This window comes from Ostrinia nubilalis, chromosome Z (assembly GCF_963855985.1).
Source record: "Ostrinia nubilalis chromosome Z, ilOstNubi1.1, whole genome shotgun sequence".
Classification (NCBI taxonomy): Eukaryota; Metazoa; Arthropoda; class Insecta; order Lepidoptera; family Crambidae; genus Ostrinia; species Ostrinia nubilalis.
Window position 1 is genome coordinate 11019187 of NC_087119.1, and position 23945 is coordinate 11043131.

General features: G+C 36.5%; 1 protein-coding gene across 1 annotated transcript in view; it reads right to left on the reverse strand.

Annotated features, from left to right (window-relative positions):
- LOC135086944 (membrane-bound transcription factor site-1 protease) overlaps positions 1 to 13252 on the reverse strand; it is a 52402-nt gene extending 39150 nt beyond the window's left edge. Inside the window, exons 1-3 of the mRNA XM_063981769.1 lie at positions 12779 to 13252; positions 10105 to 10284; positions 707 to 793 (exon numbers count right to left, since the gene is read on the reverse strand). Of these exons, the coding sequence (XP_063837839.1) occupies positions 707 to 793; positions 10105 to 10284; positions 12779 to 13015 (504 nt within the window). The 5' untranslated portion in view covers positions 13016 to 13252. The remainder of the gene's footprint in view (positions 1 to 706; positions 794 to 10104; positions 10285 to 12778) is intronic.
- Positions 13253 to 23945: the final 10693 nt, after the last annotated feature.

Here is a 23945-nt window from a genome sequence, read left to right on the forward strand (position 1 = left end):
CTCTCGAACTTCGACGAATGTTTGGAAAAAATATACCGAATTGGCTCTCATATTTAGCTAGTTGCAAAACATTTCCAGCGATTAATATTTACCTGAATAAGTTAGCTAAATATGATCAATTTTCTAATGAAACTCACGTCATAGTTAACCTACATGTGAGGAAAAGTTTCGCATAATGATAAATAACTCGCACGAACTTTTTACTAAATCTGACTACTAGTAGGTATTTCTTGATATTATGTGTGCATGATGCAAGAAAGTTAATAGGTTATCAGAATGTTTACGTTTTTCTGATAATACGGGTGTAACAAGAAATTAATTATATCCCTTTGTTATAGGACATTTTTAATTATAACAATAGAGAAATGTAGGTGATTCAATATTCTTTCACGATTCCTAATCAGGGAAAGAGTAACAAATATTTGTGTTTTAATAAGCAGTATCTTTTCTGTTTCACTCTAACACTGTCAGTTCAAACGAAGCTGGATCGTGAATAGAGCGCAACTACACCTTTGCATAAAAGTTGGCAGGAAGCAACTTTATCTCAAACGTTTGACGAAAATGTTTGCTGTGTTTAACGTGCCACATCATATTCGCATATACCTAGTCTATATTTATGGAAGGTTCAGTTCCAGTCACCCTGTAAAGTTTTTAAAAAGCTCATTTTTTAGGATTGACGTAAAAGGCAAGTATAAATGGCACGTACCTCGCGAAGTCGTCGTAGCGAATGGAGATCGCGCGCTCGGTGGTTCCTCCAGCCCGTGTAAACGCACCCGGCAGGTCCACACTTGTCCTGAAATTCGTTGTCATATTACATACGGAACCTTACAAACCTACAAGTAAACTATAGGAACGATTACGGTTACCTTCTCACCAGTTTAGAGTGAGGTTACCAACGTTAAACAACGGGAGTACTATTTATTTAGAAAATGGAAGGTGACATTATCCAGAGTATAAATAACTTGAAAGCAGCACGAGCGTATGCTTTTACAAATTGGTCTTAAAAAGTGTCTACGTAAAGGTATAATACGTTTTTCCTACTTGCAAACTTTGGTGTACTATTGAATAGAAAGTAAAATCACTTCATAATGGGTACCCGACTTTTATCATAATTTATGCTTGTTGTGATCTCTACAATGTTCATAATAGATGTAAATAGTATAAACTACTGATACTTAGATAAACTAGACAGAAAGACTAGAACAAATAGAACAGACAGACAGCGAGAGCAAGATGCTTTTGTGATATTTCATCCTGAATTCTTAAGACACGAACACAAGATTTTATGAGACTGTTGAGATTTTTTTTAGAATGCCAAAAAAAGCTTTTGCAAGTTTACAGCGTAATAACTCTCAGTCTAAGGTTACCGTTTTTTAGCTTGACTGGTCTAACACCGACAATTATAATAATCATTATTAGGTACAATTATATTTTCGGGGTAAAGCGCTCCTAATTAGTGCTTGTAAGCTGATCCTGTAATACCCTTCTCTGTTTTCATCTCTCGTACATGAATTATCTAATGCTTGCTAATTTTAAATTTAATCCCCCACTAATGAGCTCCGGGATAGATCGCACGGCACGGACGGTTTGTCCATAATTTGTAATTAATATCACCTACGAAAGATAGATAATGAAATAGCATTATTGAGTGTACCAAGCAAGAAGACGGCACTTATAAAAGCCGTATCGTGACGGCACATTAATCGCATAGCTGAATAATAATCGATTTCATCCCTGACTCACTGACGGTCACGACCTTACAAAGTTAAAGTAGGTATGTAGCTGAAATCTATACTATGATGTGCCCGTGACGTCGTACGCGCTAAAAACTGTCATCACCTAGAGGTATAAAAAATAGTTTACGTTTTATATCATACCTACTGAATATACACACAAAAATGTATAAAAATTCGTTAATCCGTTTCGGAGGAGTTTTGTCAGAAACACTGTGACTGTGACACGAGAATTTTATGCTCGTACATTATAAAAAAGTCAAGTTTGTGAGTTCGCGAGGTTGTAGGCGGCACGGGACTATTCCCACCTTGCGTTCCCACCGCTGCAACTCCTGTGTAGCCAGGATCTATAGCTTGACCGCCAATAAAAAAAACCCAACCAGTGAAGGCTTTTTCACATGTCCCGGTTGCCGGCTAACCGGCGTCGGGTACCCGGTGTCAAATGAGCTTTCACATGTCCCGGTTGATGGCGGCAGTATCGGCTAGAGAGCCGACAAGAGTTCCCGTTCATACTTTCAAAGATGGACCGTGAACAAATAATTGCAATGTGGCTTTTATATCGAAGACGAAAATATCTGCACCGGAAAGAAATATCAAGAAATTATTGGGTTCATCCAATTACTATGAAAAGAGAAGCATTAGGTGCATTCTATACATTATTCCCAGATCTACGAGCACATGAAGACAGGTTTTTCAAGTACTTCAGAATGTCTATAACTACTTTTGACGAATTACATAACCGTTTGAAGAACTCTTTGCAACGTCAGGATACAAAAATGAGAAACTGCAACTCGAGCGTGCGACAGAACTACGCACGCGCATGCACTCTCGCAGACTGTACCTGGGCGACTGAGTGCGCAAAGCATTTTCTCCGCGACAAAAAAGGTTAATCTCCGGATCTACTAGGTACTACGAACTGATTTTGAAAAATTGTTTTACCAATATAAAGCCACATTATTTGTGTTGTGAGTGTCATAGCTACATAAATATGAATGACTTATAACGAGCGAACGGGGGAATTCCTTATGTTCGACAAGTCATTTGCAACCAATTTAGTTATAACTATAGTCCGATTTTTAATTCGACGGAATTCTGACAGCTGTAATTTTTTGACAATTCAGATGTAATAAGCCTTTTTTGCTTTGAATTATTAATAAATAATATGAAATGAAATTTTGTTTTGTGAATTCAATGTACACTAATTATTATGTACATTTTAGACATTAAATAGAAAAAAAAACGTGTTTTTAACTCAGTAAAACAACATATTATCATAAGCAAAAATATCTATTGATCATCAATCATCATTATCGTATCATAATCAACTTGGATTATAAAATTGGCATCTTGTTAAATTGATTATTTTATGAAGCTAAGATTTTATTAACAAAAGGTTTTTCATAAAAAAGGTTTGTAACCCATGGATTATTGGCCAGGGAGTCCAGTAATAGAAAAATAATTTCTCAATTTTTTTGTAACTTCAAAAATATGATAATAAAAATTCAAATAACCATTTTGAAACGATCAGTACCTACATTTTTAAGCCTTAGTTTTTCAAGTGAAACCTTAAATTCAAGAAAGGGTTATTTTTTAATTTGTGAAATGCTCTCCATTCTTAGTGGGAATGTTTCAATGTTGGCAACACTTCTGAAATGTCAAAATTCCGTCGAATTAAAAATCAGAGTATAGGGCTTATACCTAACTAGTACCTACCTAGACTTGACAAGATCTTACATGAAAATCGAATCATTTAATCAGTAGTTAGGCCCTTTCCAGTGCGCTCATAATACATCCCAAATATAGCTTGTCCTACCTACCTAAAATGTTTTAATGGTGTTATTTTGTGTTCTAAAGTATAGCAGAGTGATTTATAAAAACATTGAAACAGTTATTTACAATGCCAGCGAGGACATTTCTGAAAAAGGGATAGGTATTTTATAAAATAAACAGACTAAAATTTGGATGCGATTAATATATGTATTTCAATTAAAATTACAAGGTATGACTAGTAGTCCAGTCATTTGTTTTACCTGGAAAGCTTTCCGAGTTTTTTTTTTGGCTTTTCAACAGCGTAAACATTTCACTATAAAAATTTTAAATACAAAAAATTAAATAACATTTGTTGGGGAAATGCTCTCTTTAAGTTTGTAAAAAATACCTGTGTTGAGAGGAATCCGCTCGATCGTTAATACATTATTAATACAATACATCATTACATGACATTAACACATTACATCATTGCATTACATTAAAGGTTCGGCCAAACTAACGCGATCACACGCGATCAGCCGGCGTGCAACGATGGCGATCAATGCATTTAAGTCTGGTCGCCATCGCTGTTTGGCCGAACCTTAATTAATACATTCCATATTACATTACATTTCTAACTCATAATACTTATAAATACCAAACGCTATCATCGGTTTGCCTTTTTGTGTCCAACATTTCAAGAGTAACTACCACAATATGCACAACCGGCACAACTCACTCAAAACAAGACAGTACGACCACTGCTACAGTATACAATACAATGCATCGAACATATTCACAAGTGTTTGTTACAGTAAAGCCAATCAATACAGTATTAATAAATCGAATATCAACAATATAACAATACAATGCATCGAACATATTCACAAGTGTTTGTCACAGTAAAGACAATCAATACAGTATTAATAAATCGAATATCAACAATATAACAATACAATGCATCGAACATATTCACAAGTGTTTGTCACAGTAAAGACAATCAATACAGTATTAATAAATCGAATATCAACAACATAACAATACAATGCATCGAACATATTCACAAGTGTTTGTCACAGTAAAGAAAATCAATACAGTATTAATAAATCGAATATCAACAATATAACAATACAATGCATCGAACATATTCACAAGTGTTTGTCACTGTAAAGACAATCGATACAGTATTATTTTTTTTTTAGTAAAACGGGTATTTATTATTACATAAAATCTTATTGTTATTGTAATATATTACATATTTATGAATTAGTACATAGACTAAATATTTACAAATAAAATATGTCCTAAATCGCTGAGCAAACAATGCGACATGATGCCCAGACACAGTCAAGTTAAAATTCAGGAAGAACACATCGAAATCTACACACAATCACAAATTTTCAAAACTCCTGGAATACTTTCCAAGTAACCAGGTTGATTTAAACTAAATTATTGGACTATTACAAGAGATCATTATTTGCCTAAACGCGAATGTAAGTTTTCCTTAAATTAACAACAATAAATTAAATTAGAGCAATAACTACACTTATTAATCATCACTATCATCGTTTATAACGATTTCCAAAAGCTCTGAATTACTTTTATCTTCGAGGCGATCAGCCGGCGTGCAGCGATGGCGATGAATGCATTTAAGTCCGATCGCCATCGCTGTTTGGCCGAACCATTACATTACATTCCGTTACATTCCATATTACATTACATTTCTAATTCATAATACTTATAAATACCAAACGCGATCATCGGTTTGCCTTTTTGTGTCCAACTCACTCAAAACAAGACAGTACGACCACTGCTACAGTATACAATACAATGCATCGAACATATTCACAAGTGTTTGTCACAGTAAAGACAATCAATACAGTATTATTATTTTTTAGTAAAACGGGTATTTTTTGTTACATAAAATCTTATTGTCATTGCAATATATTACATATTTATGAATTAGTACATAGACTAAATATTTACAAATAAAATATGTCCTAAATCGCTGAGCAAACAATGCGACATGATGCCCAGAATACTGGCTGCATTTCCGCGTTGAATGGCCAAACTGGTAAATTAAATTAATTTTAAAGTAAATATTAAATAGGTTTTGAGTTGTGAGGGGGTCAAAAGTAGCTCGTAATGGTTTCTGTATATTACACGCGGCGGCTACGTTGCCAGTTCTTTTGTCTTTGCACTTGACTGGAAACGCCGGGTGTCTAGTTATGCCGAGGGATAAAAAATACATGTCTAAGTGACAGTTTATCTACTACTTTTATCTACTTTATTTTTGTATAAATAATTTTATCGAGAAAGAAATAGGAAGGGACATATTATCAAAAACTTTCTATAAGGCGGCATTTTTTCAATAAGTACGGCGGTGCGCGCGCGGTCACAAAGTTAAAATTCGGGAAGAACACATCGAAATCTACACACAATCACAAATTTTCAAAACTCCTGGAATACTTTCCAAGTAACCAGGTTGATTTGAACTAAATTATTGGGCTATTACAAGAGATCATTATTTGCCTTAATGCGAATGTAAGTTTTCCTTAAATTAACAACAATAAATTAAAATAGAGCAATAACTAAACTTATTAATCATCACTATCATCGCTTATAACGATTTCCAAAAGCTCTGAATTACTTTTATCTTCATATACAATTTGCTGCACATGGGCTGTACCGCCGGGTCCAGGAATTTCAGCAAACTGTATATTAGAATAATCTGTCTGGTTCGTTGCAGGAATCGATAAATTATTCCTGGAAAAAGAATCTTCAGTATTCTGTACCCAAATTAACAGCATTATTTTTAATTCTCCTTGACTATACTTTGGCATTCGCCTTATGCTTAGGTACATTGAATCCATAAAAACTTTCAAAGGGTCACTTCTAATTACTTCTGTATGTAACTTGTCCTTCTGTACAGGAATGTCCTTCGTCCCTCTGGGAAGAGCATCTTCAGTTTTCACTACCCAGTTTAACAGTTTTTTTTTAATTTCTCCTTGACTATACTCTGGCATTCTCCTCATGCTTAGGTACATTGAATCCATAAAAACTTTCAACGGATCACTTGATGTAAATACTACTGTAAGTAACTCGTCCCTCTGTACAGTTGTTAGTTCTGGATTATTCTCCATTAATAATGGAGGCTCTGTAGGATTAGTTATTTCAAAGGTTTCCATTTCTAATAGTGGTGTCCTATCTGGTTCTGTATTAGCTGCATCCTCCTGAATTAGCGAGGAATCTGGAGGTGATGAAACACTCATGTGTGGAAGCAAAAAACTCATTTGATCGGTATATTTCCATATCTTCATATGGTCGCTGTTTGTGTTTTTATTCTTGAAAAATTTTTTTATTGTCTCGCGGTACACATCTCTTAAGTATTTCCACTTATTTTTTGCTGCTGCACCTGTAAAAAAGAAAACATTTATTATAGCGTTATGCTGCATAACCTATCAAAAATAATATGATAATTAAAAGTAGTTATGTAATCAGTAATGATAATGTGGTTCCAGATTTTTATAACTAGCAAGCATATTAGGTTTTGCTTTTCACACAAACAGATCCAAAGCTTTGTGATTAGTGACTTGTGTCTATGAATAAAATATTGTGTATTTGTATTTTGTATGAAGATAAATTTTCGTTACTGTAAGTCCTTTACAAAATATAATCGTATAACCGCAAAAATGCCTAATAGGTACTTTTTGAAGGAATTAAACCCATTTGAACTATTCTTGTATTTTATTTTACTGGCCTATGAATAATAAACTTTTTCAAAATTTACATTTTAAATAACATAGACTTTTAATCCATTTAATGTTTATTCCACATTTTTCATATTGAATTTATAACGGATACGAACTAGCGTTTTGTACGCGCGTAGGTTTAAGCTCGTTTTTGGAAGCGCAAATAGGCGCGACGCGCGTATAACGCGCAAGGTACGCACCTCACCTCGCTCGTTGACGCGCTTGTAAGCGAGTCGCGACAGACACCGCTTGGTTCAAGCGAACACGCCGAAATATGTCAGTGAAAGCGAGTACGGTTTTATGAGGTTGTTGTGTTCATGTGTTACATAGATATGAATAATAATAATGATTTATGCAACTGAATGCTTGAAGCAAAACCCAAAATTTTCGATTATAATTAGAACCATAAGCTCTTGACATATTATAAGTTACAAGCAATGAAAAATAATGGTTATCGCAACATCGTACATAGTAAACATAAACATGCAATAAAATGTTTAAAAACTTACTATTCTTCATCTGTGTTTTTGCAGCAACATCTTTCCAAGCTGCTGATTTAAGGTCTAAGTCCCTATACTTATTTATTCTAGTATTCCAAAGACAAGGATGTCTTTTTTACGCAATCTATGAACTTTTCGTCCATAGTTGCTGGGAAAATAGGAATACGTGTGTCGCGCGTGCAATGCCGCACAGGAATGACGGGGGCTGAGGGGATAAAGAGATTTGCTATTAAGGTGCGAGCGAACTGAGCGGAGTGGGGATCGAGACTGGTGTGGGATTAAAGGGTCTCCCCCTGATCTAGCCTAGCCTAGCCTGATCGCCAGAGCCAGCGGTGAAATGGTCTCCCGTGGCATTCGAACACTCGCTTCTAGCCCAGCTTCCAAGAAAACCACACTGCCACACAGATAGAGAGCGTATAACTACGCTCGGCAGCCGCGCTGGTACTGTCCATCGGTCAAATCTTGTTTATGATTTTACGGCGATTATACTTAAATCATATCCCACCAAAACATGTGAAACGTATAATAGTATTTCCAAACTAACAGACTATAAATAGCTCTCATTGTGAGAAAGTTACCAGACTGAAAAAAATCTCATATAAATCCAAGTGAAAACGTTTTTCGTGGAATCACAAATACAATTTAATTTACCTGGCGTTACTTTTCTTTAATATAGACGTTCTTCATTTAGAGTACGACAAACCACCCACACTACTTTGATGTTGTTATGTACTTATTTTAATGTTATGATTTACTAACGAAAACGCGTGGTAGTCTAAGAATAAGGCTTAATCTTCGATTTTCTTAACAAATAAGCTTTGCAGGATGTCTACATCCTGTCCTGTAATAATAAATAGCTGCTTATTATCAGCTTCTCAAAATAGAAAGCGTTTGTTTTGTTTCTTTCTTTCTTTCTATAACCTAGGCCGATATGATTTCAATGAATTCTATAATTAAACTAATTGTGACCTTTGTCAATGTTTCTATTCAGGGTGTCCCAAAAAGTAGTGTCAAGCCGAAGCCCAGAGGTAGGGCTACCCTAATCACCCCATACATGTGCTACGATTTTTGGTAGTTTAGAAGTTATCATTAATTTTGTAACCTTTTATAATGTCATAACCTAGTAGGATTTTTTTTTTTTTATCTCTTTTCCGGGTTGATTTTTTTCAGATTTATTGCAAACATTGTGATACGGATATGATAGAGACATGAGATTTTTGGTTTTACAAAGGTAATATGATAAAGAATAACACAAAGTAATAAAAACCACATGTTATGGGCAATATTTGGAGAAATTTATCAAATAACAAAAAAAACACGAATTAAAATGCAGATTTTTCTCAAAATTTATCCTTTTTTTATTATTTTTTGCCATTTTTTGAGTATTTTATGTATTTTTAGTATTGCCTGTTATTTAGCACAATTACTGTTTTTATTTTATCATGATATATTATATACCTCTTACTTTAAAACTTATTACGTTTTCTTTAAAATAAGTAATTGCAAGAAAAAAAATCTATATATTTTTTTTTAAACTCAGAAATTTTTTGACCTCTTTTTTGTCGATAAAAATAGGTCTAGTTTCAACTATTTCCATATGTGCACTGTATAACAATTAAGTATGGATCTATGTATGTATCTATTCCTAATATGTTATTTGTGTGATCTTATTTCATGTAAGTTAATAACTTAATATCAATTTTATACTGCCTACTTTATTTTAGTTTGGCCCTAAGGTTGACTGGAGGAAAATGCTGAAAGGCATTAAGTCCGCCTTATGTAAACTGTTTTATGTGCATATAAGTTTAAAATAAATAAATAAAAATGGAAAGACTTTTTAGCGTACCTATTTAATAAAATGCGGGTAGCACAGGGAAGGTTAAAACGGTGACACAGTTTTATACAAGATAAAAATGGCGGTACGAAGTTCGCCGGGACGACTAATATTAGTATTATTATTGTAAAGTCCTCGCGCTAGGCCACTGCTCGCCTCACATGGAAGCAAATCAGTGCAAGCAGAGTATTAAATAAATTGAATTTAAATTTATTCAAACTTAAAAAAATGCTGCAATCAGTCCACCTAGACAAAATAGCACTCGCAACGTCGCAATAGATTCTCAGGCACAACAATGTAAAATATATCTTAAAAATTCTTAAAAATTAAAACACAGAGAACAGACATGAAGTCACAATAAAACTGAAATATATTTTGTGTTTATATTACAAAATTATTTGACTTACCATTAGTACGCCAGCTACTTGACTATGCCAATATCATTTGATTTGAGTTTTAACTTAGTGAAAGTAATTATTTACATTAGCTGTATTATAAGGCGCAGCAAGGACAATTATTTCCACCAACAGCCTTACCTCCTGAACATATTTGATGGTCCGCTGGACCTGCCTTTGAGCGGTAACTCTCTTCACAGCCGGGTGATCCCGCAAGGCGTCTAGCGCGCGCCTCCTCTCATCTTCCAAGACGATGACGTCGAAGTCGCTAGGAAACTCCTTAGCCGGATTGTTACGCTGAATTATTGTCCAATTTGAAACCTACAAACAAAAGCAAAAATTATTTTCATTAAGTTAACCAGTTGTTGCTCAAGCTAGAGCATTGCAATGAGGATCAGTACTGTTGTAGAAAATTCAATAAAACTAGTATCTACGTTAATCTTTAAGACATAAGAAAGATATATCTTTTTGAATTATCCAAATCGGACCATTGTAGTACTTATTATTATTCTGTGCCATTACTTACGAAGATATTAAGTAATAAACATAGGCCGTTTTTGCCGCTAAAAGTCAACGTACGCAGGGCCGCGTGACGTCACTATATCCGAATCGAGCGCAGCCGGCGTACTATTGGGATGGAAAATATTTTTTTCCAGCTAAACTATCAGTTTTAGAGAAAAACTTGTAATAACATTTATTCATCAAAATAAAGTAACCTATCGACCAGTAATTTTTGAAAATAAAAATTGTGAAAAATAAGTATCGCTATGTCCAAAAACCACATTTTCATAGGATTCGATGCAATGCGGAGACGCGGTTGGGGTGAGTGTAACTTAATGATTGTTTGTATTGAACATAATAATACATAATCTGATGCTAATACCCAGTTTCTGGCCTGAGGGGGGGGGGGGGGGGGGGATAAGTTATACCCAGCTTATAGCCTGGGGGGAGGGGCAAGCCTTACCCAGCTTCTGGCCTGGGGGGAGGGGGTAAATCATACCCAACTTCTGGCCGAGGGAGAAGTCATGCCCAGCTTATGACCTGGGGAGAGGAGGGGGGCGGGGGAGTCATACCCAGCTTCTAGGCTAAGATTAAATAGATTTCGAGGAGGGAGCAGCTGTCCTTTCCTGCAGCAGCTGGCCCACCCATGGGAACGGCGAATAGATAGGTAGGTATGTAGGTTTCACTCAGAAAAACTAAATAACAGGTAGGTATTGCGTGTACATCGAAATGATCTTCATAGCAATGTCTTGCTTATAGCCTAGGCAGAGTGTATCTGCCTCAGCTATACCTTATTGTTAGAAGTAAATAAATTAATACTTATACATTTTAATATTTTACTTGGAAGAAGATATGACTCTAACAACACTTATGAACACTTTATTTGAATAAATCGCCAAATATACCACTGCGGAGACCCCAATCGCGTCTCTGCGTTCTATTGAATCGTATGAGCGTATGGATTTTTTGCGTTATTTTTCACAATTTCTATTTTTAAAAATTACCCATCGATAGCTTACTTTATTCTGATGAATAAATGTCATTACAAGTTTTTCTCTAAAACTGATAGTTTGGCTAGAAAAAAATATTTTCTATCCACGCAGTACGCCGGCAGCGTTCGGATCGGATATAGTGACGTCATCGTCCCCGCGCCGGGCGGTCAGTGAACTTTTTTAGTAATTTGGCCATAACTTCGTCAATATTTGTCGTAGAACAAAAATGTTTGGACTGTGTATTAAGAATTTCTTAGTCCTATAAATCTGCATTTACAGCTAAAAATCGAAATGATCCTCATTAAAAGATATCTCCAGTAGAATTAGATTTTAAATCAGAAATAATTCCTACAAAAGATTTTATTGTTTTAATGGATTCAATTGATGCCCATTAAGACTATCCTAGGTTTTCGACTTCGGCGGAGTTGTGCTTAAGTGGTGGGCCCCCCCCGAAAGGGGACTTTTTACGGTTTTACCACGTAAAGGACTTATTAACTGACTTATAAAAATATGAATTTGGTATTATTCAATGCAGAATTAAATGCCCTTCAACCGTCATGAAGATCAGTTTTCGATACTGAAGTCGTTTACGCGATATAACGCGAAAAACCGCAAATATGCCCCTTTGGGGGGGGTCCCACCACTTAAGCACAACTCATTCCATTCATACATTAATTTCTTCGTAACTTCCATTTATTTTGTAATTAAATGGTGCACTATTTTAAAAGTTAGGAAATAAGAGAACATAATGGGATGGTTTGATTGAAGAGAGATTAAATTAAATCAAAATAAAATAAAAAATTGCTTTAGCACAGATAACAGTTTACAAAATAAATTAAAAATAAATACATTCGGCACTCGCAAAATAAACTTTTCAGCATATCATACTAATTTACATCGTATTCGCAAGGCTTAATATCTTGCTTTGTGATTTTTACTGCTTTGCTCATCATACTATGTTATATTTTATAATATGTATATTTTGTATGCACAGCCAACAACTTATAATATTTTTGAAGGAACAAATAATAGGAAACACCAAAATTATGATAATTACAACTAAGGGAATAGATATTATAAATAGTGTTTATTTAAATGCATAGCTTTTTGCAATAAATGTAGTTGCAAGATGAAATCTCTATTCAATAAGCTATGGGAACATAAAACTCAAGAGCTCCCAGCAGCGTCATACTTAAGATCAGAAGTATGTACTGTGATTGTGGATCATGTCTGTGTTTCATTAACATAATATGAACACAAGGCCTGTTAACTTTTGATTTTGCCTACCATTCAGTTGAGAAATAGGAATAAAGCATTCTTACCCCAGCGTTCTTCAAAGCCGCAGCAACATAATTATTTCGGGTTGCTCTGAAGAAATAACCTTTGAAGGTTATTATGTGCTCACTATTGACTACATCGGTATTGTATTCATATTCGACTCGAGCGGCTTCCGTGGCGTTACACGACGCATCAACATCGTCAATATTTTCACCACCATGTACAGACAAAGCTCTAATTGTGATGATCACAAAAATATAGACATGGGTGATACCCATCATTTTAAATAACTGCAATACTTTTATTACATGGTCGACGCGTACAAATTATTTAGGACGCACTGTGCTCACATGATGTTATCATTTCAAACTGCACGTGGTTTATGGACATTGTATTCAATTTATGTGTACTAAAGCCTTAATAAAATCAAAAAACATGGAACTTTAGAATATTTAGACGAAAATCTAATTAATTTTATTAATTTGTAATCGGCAAAAACGAAACGAACGAATCGAATTTTTGACACTTTACATTTTTCTTATTTTTTTCTTCGAATTTCTTCTTGTTACGATTGGGTGTATGGATTTTTGCCAACAATAAAGGAGGTCAGCGTGCCAGACTGCCAGAGAGTAGATAATACCAAATAGAGCAGTGTAGCCAGTCCGCGGGCAAGGTCACCATATAAAATAAAAACAAAATAAAACTTGTCGCCGCGGCGCCGGACACAGATGCTGCAAATTATTATTGATGATTAATAGTACCAATCTTAATATTATGTTATCTGTAGAAATCTGTAGAGCAGAAGGTTTGTGATTCCTAAACGTAACACCCGACTGATGCGCAGAAAAAGATAACTGTCAAAGAGTTGTGTCATGTCAAGTGTGAGCAGGCGGCTGCGAGGTTATCTTTGAAAGCGTGTTGAGTTTGGTGGAACGTTAAATTGTAGGAAAAGTGATTGTCAACTATCCAAGATATTATCTCCTTGCCCGTTAACCCACGCCTATGGAGATTCCACCCCTAGAGTTCCTTCTGATAGAGACCCAGTGCCTTTATCAGAAGTGGGATTCGAAGGGCACTATTCAAAGGAGATAAATCTTTCAGCATGCACACCTACGCTACGCAACTCATCAAGTTTTACATGGAGGATGCTGGCTCAGACATTGAGAGTTGGTGCAGGTTGACGGAAATTATTGTGATTGACGTAAACTGGAAGGGCCTTTGTGAGTGAGTGAGTTGAGGGGGCCGGGCCAAGGGCGCCCGGGCCACCCTGTTGCCGTGGTTGAAGGGGCTGTTTACGCCCGGGCCACGCTGATGTAATGTTGGTTTCCTGGTCGCATGGCTGCATGCCTGGATCAGCAGTAGTAGTGGTGCGGTTTGAGGTAAATGGTTGAAGGAGCCTTGGCTTAAGCCTTGCGCGTCGGGCCATGTTACCTAAACCCTGGTTTCCTGGTCGCATGGCTGCATGCCTGGATCAGCAGTAGTAGTGGTGCGGTTTGAGGTAAATGGTTGAAGGAGCCTTGGCGTAAGCCTTGCGCGTCGGGCCATGTTACCTAAACCCCGGTTTCCTGGTCGAAGGGGCCTCACGCCCGGGCCAGCTGTAATGTTTTGGTTTCCTGGTCGGGCTTCGCGCCCGGGCCAGCTGTAATGGTTTGGTTTCCTGATCGAGGGTCATCACGCCCTGATCAGCTGTATTTATTGTGATTCTACGATCTGATATTCGCACGCTCTGTAGTCAGGAATGGACGAGCTGTGATAATGAGAAATTGAATGTTTACAGATGGACAAACCCTGGACTAAGCGCACGAGGCCGTGCGATAGTCAGGCTGGCCGTGTCGGCGCCGGACACAGATGCTGCAAATTATTATTGATGATTAATAGTACCAATCTTAATATTATGTTATCTGTAGAAATCTGTAGAGCAGAAGGTTTGTGATTCCTAAACGTAACACCCGACTGATGCGCAGAAAAAGATAACTGTCAAAGAGTTGTGTCATGTCAAGTGTGAGCAGGCGGCTGCGAGGTTATCTTTGAAAGCGTGTTGAGTTTGGTGGAACGTTAAATTGTAGGAAAAGTGATTGTCAACCATCCAAGATATTATCTCCTTGCCCGTTAACCCACGCCTATGGAGATTCCACCCCTAGAGTTCCTTCTGATAGAGACCCAGTGCCTTTAAACTATTCTTTCTTAATGATCGCGCAACGAAAGTTGAGGCCATCAACGGTTTCGTTGTATTGTAGACCTCAACACTCGTTATTTATTTTGTCTTCCTCATGTCCTAAACCCAAATAATATTAATCCTATTTATTATAATTTTATAACTAAGTAATATAATAAGTTCATACCTACTACCTACTTGCTTAATTCTCGTTGTTCGTCATTATGAAGTATGAAGTCATGCATGTCTGTCTTGTCTTGTTGTTGTCACCCATTGACGCTTAGTTAGATCAATGACATAATTTTATAAATTTTATTTTACAAGGTTTTTAGAAGAATTTGTGTATCTAAATGAATAAATCAGTCTTTAATTTCTAATAATGGCCTACAACCTTGACGACAGATTTCCCCCTCCACAAAAATCTTACAGACTATTAGAACCAGGAGCATACCAAGCTGGAGACGATCGTAAGGTACGGGCTAATAAAGTACCATTTCTTTCTCGCACTCCTCGAAAAACACAACCTGGTGGTCAAATATGGACTCATGCTATCTACGATTCTGTTATACCTGCTAAAATACCTAATATCACATCGCTGAAATCCAATCGTCCACGGTTTCCATATGAAGCATTTAGTAAAGAAGATTTGGAAGCACTACTTTGTCGATGTGGAATTCAAAGTTCTTGTGAATGTCCAACAGGAGAAGAAGAAGAAGAACCGGAAGTAATATGCCAAGGAAAGGTGCGTAAACGTATTTTCAAAGGACCTACACCTAAATCAATCTTAGGAGAAGGATTATCAAGTCCATCCAAAAGAGATCATGGTTTTGATATACGTTCTGATGGATCACAAAAAAGATTGTTAGACGAATTGGATGACGAAAGCCCTCCATTTTATGATGCTACAGTTCACGAGTCAACTGCTTTTTATCACGGATGTAAATGGAGTCAACGGACATCAAAGCGGTCAACTCAATCGTTTGGTAGCGGACCGGGACCAGCAGACTATTTTTATGTAAAGCAACCGACAGATTTTGAAATTTGTGCTGAAAGGTTCCGATCATACAGACGGCAACATTCTAAACAACTCCGTTTTATTGAAATGGTTCAGCAAAGAGACCTCAACGAAGGTCGCCCAGGACCAGCTACATATAGCCCTATGTTACCTCGAGGAAATGAAATGCAGTATTTAGGCCCAAAAGCGAAAAGGTTTACCATTTCCACTATAGAACAACGTCCAGGGCCTGCAGATCATTGGGTCAAGCGAGCTTTTGAGCTACCAGAACCACCAAATGTACCTTGTCATGCTAAATTACCAGAACCATCATTTTTTGGAATTAAAGCACAAAGATTTAAGCCGAGGCGTGAAGAGGGCCCAAGCCCTGCCACTTACAACCCTGTTTATACTCCATGTCATTTTATGCATTGTCCTACAGCTGCCTTTGGGTCTTCATCTGTAAGGTTTAAAGAAAGCCCCGTGATAGAAGAAGATGAAGAAGCAGTCATCGCTGAAGATGAACCCGAAAAAAAGGATGATGAAAACGAAAACAGAGTGGTATGTCCATCTCCTACATGGGAGTTTAAATCAAAAACAATCAGAATGAAACCATTAGAAAAAGCTTTAAATGAGCCAAGCCCTGCTGATTTACCACAACAGCGAATAAAAGTAAATCGGTCCCGGCGATTGCAGTATTTTGCACCTTTCTTTTCGTCAGAAGGTCGATTCGAGCCCTGGTATGATTGGATGCCAGTTCTTGGGAGAGTGAAAACTCCTGGCCCATGCTATTATTGCTTAGAAAAACCAAAATGTTACCCTGCCGTCCCTCATGGTCCGCTATTTAAGTCTTGTCGATTTCCACCAACTAAGAATGATAATCCGCCTCCTAATCAATATAATGTAGGCGGTGGAATCGAAACTATATTGGATACTCATAACCAACGTCTAAAAGATAATATAGAAAATCAACACAAATTTATTTGGGAACCACCTGTTGAACCTAAGCGTTTAAGTTATGAGGAACAGGAAACAATTTTACTAAACAAGTCAATAGCTTTGCTAGATACTGACATTTTTGATGACAAAAGTAGCAAATCATGTAGCAGTAAAAGTAGCCCTCGGTTTGAAGAAAAGAAAAAACCAAAATTGCTGCGTTGTTTTTTATATGGTACACAAACAAGTCATTGTTTTTAGTATTCTTATGTGAATTTACACTCCTCTATATTATACGTTATAGATTAAAATTCTTTTTTTATTCACATCATTAATGGTACAAAAGTACATGTACAAATACGTTTGATAGTCGCTTCATTATGATTGATGTCGATTCCGTGGAGGGTAGTTGAACGGGAAGCATAGTCGATCTGTTTTAATGGTTTCAATTTATTATTTAATCGACTTTAGTGTACAAATTTGGTGTTATTTTGTGTTCTAAAGTGCAGTGAAGTGATAAATTATAAAAAAAAAACATTGAAATACTTCGAATTTGAGCGCGCATCGAGTGTCGAGTGGGTTGTATTATGAACAACCCGCTTTGGACCCGGTGGCGTCTTGAAACCTGTGGGTCTAGTCAAAACGCACTTTAAAATCGCAAACCCATCGCAAACCAGTCGCAAACAAACAAACAAATCGCAAAAGAGGTCGATAACAAAAAAGGCTTAGTCAAACGGCAAAAAATCGAATCGCAAAGCCCTACCTATCGATAATCGAAAGACTGGATTGAAATTTCCTTAGAATTTAGAAAAATAATAATTTATTTAGAATTTAGAAAAATAATTATTCTAAATTCTTATCTACACTAATATTATAAAGAGGAAAACTTTGTTTGTTTGTTTGGTTGTAATGAATAGGCTCAAAAACTACTGGACCATTTTTAAAAATTCTTTCACCATTCGAGAGCTACATTATCCACGAGTAACATAAGGCTAAATTTTATTTTGGAAAAAAATAGGGTTCAGGGGCCCACGCGCGCGAAGCTGCGGGCGGAAAGCTAGTTAAATAATATAATAAATAATTAATATAGTTTGGTTTTCGTTTCTTTGTCCTTAATAATTCTATTCTATCTGCATTATCATAAGGTCAACTGGTGGACAGACTGCCCTATGGAATTAAATCCGCTATTTGTAGTTTTTCGAAACAATAATAATGATTAAATAAATAAATAAAATTAAATTGGTTTCGGTTTTTCCTATAAAGTAGACATTTATGAAGTTTTATTTAAAAGCATCATAATATTTATTTTGTAAATTAGCTTTTATATCGCAAATAGTTTCTTCTAGTTCGAAGATATCAAAACTTCTACTTAAATAGTTTCATAAATTGTGTGCATTAAATTATGAAGCTACGGAAAATAATTTTATTTCACTTAAAAGACCATAATTCATTAAAAATATGTGAAGAAATGGTAATATTACATACGAAATACCATAAAATATTAAATATTTAAGCTAAACCATCAATTTACCCTTTCATAATACCTTACCTGGGTGTCCCGTTACGACCCATGAAAACCTACAAAACTATGTAAATTGTCATTTATTACCTTAGTTTTGTAGTTTTGTGAAATAAAAATAGGCTTACGTCCTGAGTAACTTTCCTAGGACGAATATTTGAGGGGCGTAAAGGTCTTTTTATTGAAATTTTGAGGGCGTAAAGGAAATCTATCTCAGTAAATACAGCTCTAGTCCAGTTTTTCAATACCTCTTCGGAAAATGCTGTGAATTCTAAGCACTTTCTTCATAAGTCATAATTTAATAGCTCAAAAAACAAAAAAGTTATCGTCAAATAAAAAAATAAAAAAACGTTTTTTGCTTCTCCTGAAAAGTCGTACTTTGTCCTTTACGACCTTTGAGCCCAGAGGTATCGATATATTTTTTAATAAATATAAACTTATTACTTTTTTCCTCATGAACGCGTAGAGCTATCAAGTTGAAATTCATATCAAATACTTAGATCTAATTGCCTTTAACCCGTGAAAAAAAAAACAGTTATGACTCGATTGTCGTAATGAACGAACTTTGTAAACCTTACAGGTTTGTACGGAACCCTCGGTGCGCGAGTCCGACTCGCACTTGGCCGGTTTTGTATGGAGTTTGACAGATTTTAGACGTTTGTCAAAGTTAAACTAAGATGGTGCAACCCACCCTAAGGCTGTTTTGACAAATCCGTATCGCGATGTCGTTTTGACAGCTAATTTGACAGCGAAGCATAGACGTAAACAGAGAGCAGAAAGAAGGAAGAAACTAATTTAAAAAAAAAAAGCTAAAAAAAGTAAAAACAATCGCAAAGTCATAGACATTTTTTAACTTTTATTCGATTTTGAATGAACTTTTATGTCGCCGCGTCGTTGGTGGTTCAATGTGCATTTTGGCTGCCATTTTCCGATCGAATCGAATTACTGGTGACGCGGCGACTGACATTAGTGAAAACTTCCTATTGGTTTGCGATGGCATTTTGACTAGACCCACTGCTTACGGGCATACTTAACTCCACGGAATCCATGAAAAATCAATAGAACTAACACCCACGTTCTATTGATAACTAGAGATGACCCACGCTGAACTGTCCCACCAAACTCAATGACAGGGGGGCGCTACCATCGTTCAACTATATGGTATAGTTCCAAAATACTGAACTGTCCTATGCATGACATTGACAGTAGGGCGCCACCGTCAATACCGGATCGCTGGTTCCGATTTTTGCCATGTTGGAAACCATATAGTTGAACGATGGTAGCGCCCCCCTGTCATTGAGTTTGGTGGGACAGTTCAGCGTGGGTCATCTATATATGGCAAAAATCGGAACCAGCGATCTGGCATTGACGGTGGCGCCCCACTGACAATGTCATGGATAGGACAGTGTTACTTCGATAGTGAGTGTAGTGGAAGTTATAAATGAAAAGAGTGGACTGTATTAAAATAATTGTCTATTCGGTATAGATTTACAAGATTATCGAGACCGTTTTGTGCAAAGTCGTTGAAGAGAGTGCGTCAGGATCGTCTTCTTCGATGTTCGCTCGCGAACCGAACATTGCTCGTTCGTTCGCCGAACGCTCGCCGCTCCCTCCGGTCACGCCGCCCGCGGGCAATGTCCGTGAGTAGACAGACAGTATAGCCTGACCAGTGGGTCTAGTCAAAATGCCATCGCAAACCAATATGAAGTTTTCACTAATGTCAGTCGCCGCGTCACCAGTGGGTCTAGTCAAAACGCACTTTAAAATCGCAAACTCATCGCAAACCAGTCGCAAACAAACAAACAAATCGCAAAAGAGGTCGATAACAAAAAAGGCTTAGTCAAACGGCAAAAAATCGAATCGCAAAGCCCTACCTATCGATAATCGAAAGACTGGATTGAAATTTCCCATACAAAGGCTTAGCCAACATGCATTTAAGACTCAATCAAAATCGAATCGAATCGCAACACCCGCCATTTTCATTGCGATTACTTAAACCCCGGTGATAAGCTTCGATTATATCGAAAACCAATAGGGTGAGTTGCACCACCTAACTTTGACCGTAACTATGACGTTAACCGGTGTTTTTTGTATGGAGTTTGACAGATTTTAGACGTTTGTCAAAGTTAAACTAAGATGGTGCAACCCACCCTAAGGCTGTTTTGACAAATCCGTATCGCGATGTCGTTTTGACAGCTAATTTGACAGCGAAGCATAGACGTAAACAGAGAGCAGAAAAAAGGAAGAAACTAATTTAAAAAAAAAAAAGCTAAAAAAAGTAAAAACAATCGCAAAGTCATAGACATTTTTTAACTTTTATTCGATTTTGAATGAACTTTTATGTCGCCGCGTCGTTGGTGGTTCAATGTGCATTTTGGCTGCCATTTTCCGATCGAATCGAATTACTGGTGACGCGGCGACTGACATTAGTGAAAACTTCCTATTGGTTTGCGATGGCATTTTGACTAGACCCGCAGTAATTCGATTCGATCGGAAAATGGCAGCCAAAATGCACATTGAACCACCAACGACGCGGCGATATAAAAGTTCATTCAAAATCGAATAAAAGTTAAAAAATGTCTATGACTTTGCGATTGTTTTTACTTTTTCTAGCTTTTTTTTTTAAATTAGTTTCTTCCTTCTTTCTGCTCTCTGTTTACGTCTATGCTTCGCTGTCAAACTAGCTGTCAAAACGACATCGCGATCATGAAGCTAAAGATAAAAATGGAGGGCAGAGTTGGAACAAAAACTTGAGTCAAATACCTACTTATATCTATCTCGCTCTCTGCGGCCCTACCTCTCTTTTTAGTGTGAACTGTAGTATTTCTATCTTCTGATTTAAATCTCCTTGTAAATTCTTCGAAATAGCCAATTCACTAACCAAATCAGAAGTTAAACAAATAAATAATTAATATTTGAAACTAAGATTTCCTAGTTAAATAAAAAATCACAAAATTGTCGGCCATTTAGGCTTAATGTGTTGGCGAATCAGGGAATTACAATCCCAATTCCTGGGTAATCGGTACCATGTGGCAACATCGGCCCAATCCGGCCCATCATGGCGGCTGTTTACTATTTTGTTTATTAAGCAGTTAATTTCGTTTGAGATTGTTTACAGGAAATAATCATTGTTTTATCACAAGAATTGGTGCAAAATTTTGTAGTGCGTGGTTGCGGTAGTACGTGGTGTCCTGGAAGTGACATAAGATTCCACGCGTAAGTGTTTATTTCGTGATTTCCGACATTGGATCATTGTAAACATTTTTCACATTTTTTACAGTAATTTCTTCCTAAAACGTTTTACCAGTAATTACACTTATCAGTTTTAATGATAACTATGTCAAGAAATAAAGATTTTACATTGGTTTCATTGAATTTGAGCAATTTTATATTTTTTGTTTATTTAGAAAGAGCGAGTCTGCCCACAGAGAGCGAGATAGTGATACTTAGTTTGTGCTTCAAGTAGGTATTCGGAGTGTGGCCTCCATTTTTATCTGTAGCTTCATGATCGCGATACGGACTTGTCAAAACAGCCTTAGGGTGGGTTGCACCATCTTAGTTTAACTTTGACAAACGTCTAAAATCTGTCAAACTCCATACAAAAAACACCGGTTAACGTCATAGTTACGTTTAAAGTTAGGTGGTGCAACTCACCCTATTGGTTTTCGATCGAATCCAAGCTTATCACCGGGGTTTTAGTAATCGCAATGAAAATGGCGGGTGTTGCGATTCGATTCGATTTTGATTGAGTCTTAAATGCATGTTGGCTAAGCCTTTGTATGGGAAATTTCAATCCAGTCTTTCGATTATCGATAGGTAGGGCTTTGCGATTCGATTTTTTGCCGTTTGACTAAGCCTTTTTTGTTATCGACCTCTTTTGCGATTTGTTTATTTGTTTGCGACTGGTTTGCGATGGGTTTGCGATTTTAAAGTGCGTTTTGACTAGACCCGCAGGAACATAAAAACCCTCGCCATGTTGCGGAAAACTAATGGTACTAATTTCTTTTAATGGCAACAGTAACTGAAAACTTCATTGACATGTCACCTTGCATGTCAGTCTATTGCTGTCAAAGTGTAAAAAAACTTTATTTTAAATGTGCGCAATTGGTTTTAAGAATTAAATTGCTAAAATATTTTTATAGTCGTGAAAGAAAAGTGGTTCACAATGTGTTAAAGTATTTGTCGAAGAGAAATACAAAGGGTTCGGACAATATTTTCATTGAATAATGTTTCCGACAAAGGTTGTCAAATTGACTGACACAGGGTGTGGAAACTTCCATACAACGGTCATCGAAGTGAAACTTGCTTCCAAACAGCGACATCGGTGAATAAATTCAAATACTTTTTAATTACCCTAAAACGCTCTAGATGTCGCTGCTCCTGTTTCCTTCATATTTTCATTTTTTTCTTAATTAAAATATATTTGAGAATATTTATGTTGACGTCGGTTTAAGGTTTAGTGGTTTACCGATAGATGTCACCGCGCGCTAGATGACAGGTAGTTCACGTAATTTGGCCAATCTAATAGATGGCACCTGTTAGATTAAGGCAAAATATTAGCGCGCGGTGTCCAGATTTTTTGCCCGCCCTTTATTATAACCGAGGAAAGAATAAATTTGAATTCAGTTGACCTCAAGACGGTGTTTGATTCACTAGTTAGTAGTACCCCTAGTCAGTGTAGGAGTGATAACGGCTAGGAGTGCTCAGGGTGAGGGAATTCCACCCTCTCACTACGGGAGGGTTAAACATGGTCCTTCGAGCCGGATGCTAGTGAGGAAGTACTAGCGTCCGATTGTCAGTGTGTGTCAAGTGTCAAGTGTCAGTGCGTTTCGAATTTATTTTGACAAGCGATTTACTTTTTTAAAGACTTTATTTTTAAATTTAGATTTATTTTGTTTATCGCTTATTGTTTTTTAAATTTCGTAAAATGGCGAAACGCAGGGAATTCAAAACTGAAATAGAAAACGTAATGCGCTTTCAGTATGACATTTATAAACGTCTTGAGAAAAATAAAGTAAATTTCAATAAATTATCAGCAAATCAAATTTCAAAGGAATACATAGAAAATATAATAGAGTTGGTGGAACAGTTATGGGCTGAATTCTCATCAGGCCACCGGGAATTAATGCGTGGTGCAGGGTCTGATGAATTAACTGATTCCTCTTATGTGAAAGATGATTTATATGATAAAATGGAAGAAATGTATACCTGGTATAAATGTGAGTTAAAAACCAGTTTACTGAAATTTACTTCGCACTTGAATCCCTGCTGTTCCCAAGATGGTGCTTCTCAAGTTGTTTCGAAACCGAGTCATCTTAATTTGCCCAAAATTGTAATACCATTATTTACTGGCAAATATTCGGAATGGCCAACATTTTTTGATTTGTTTACTTCATTGGTGCATCATAATGATGACTTAACAAAGGTTCAAAAGTTCCATTACTTAAAAAGTTATCTCAAAGGCGAAGCGGAACAGCTTGTGAAGCACATTTCGATCGCAGAATGTAACTATGACAGATGTTGGGAATTACTGGAGGAGCGATACAATAATAAGAAGTACATATGCCAACAAACGTTGATTAGATTTTTCAATCAGAAAACCATGGT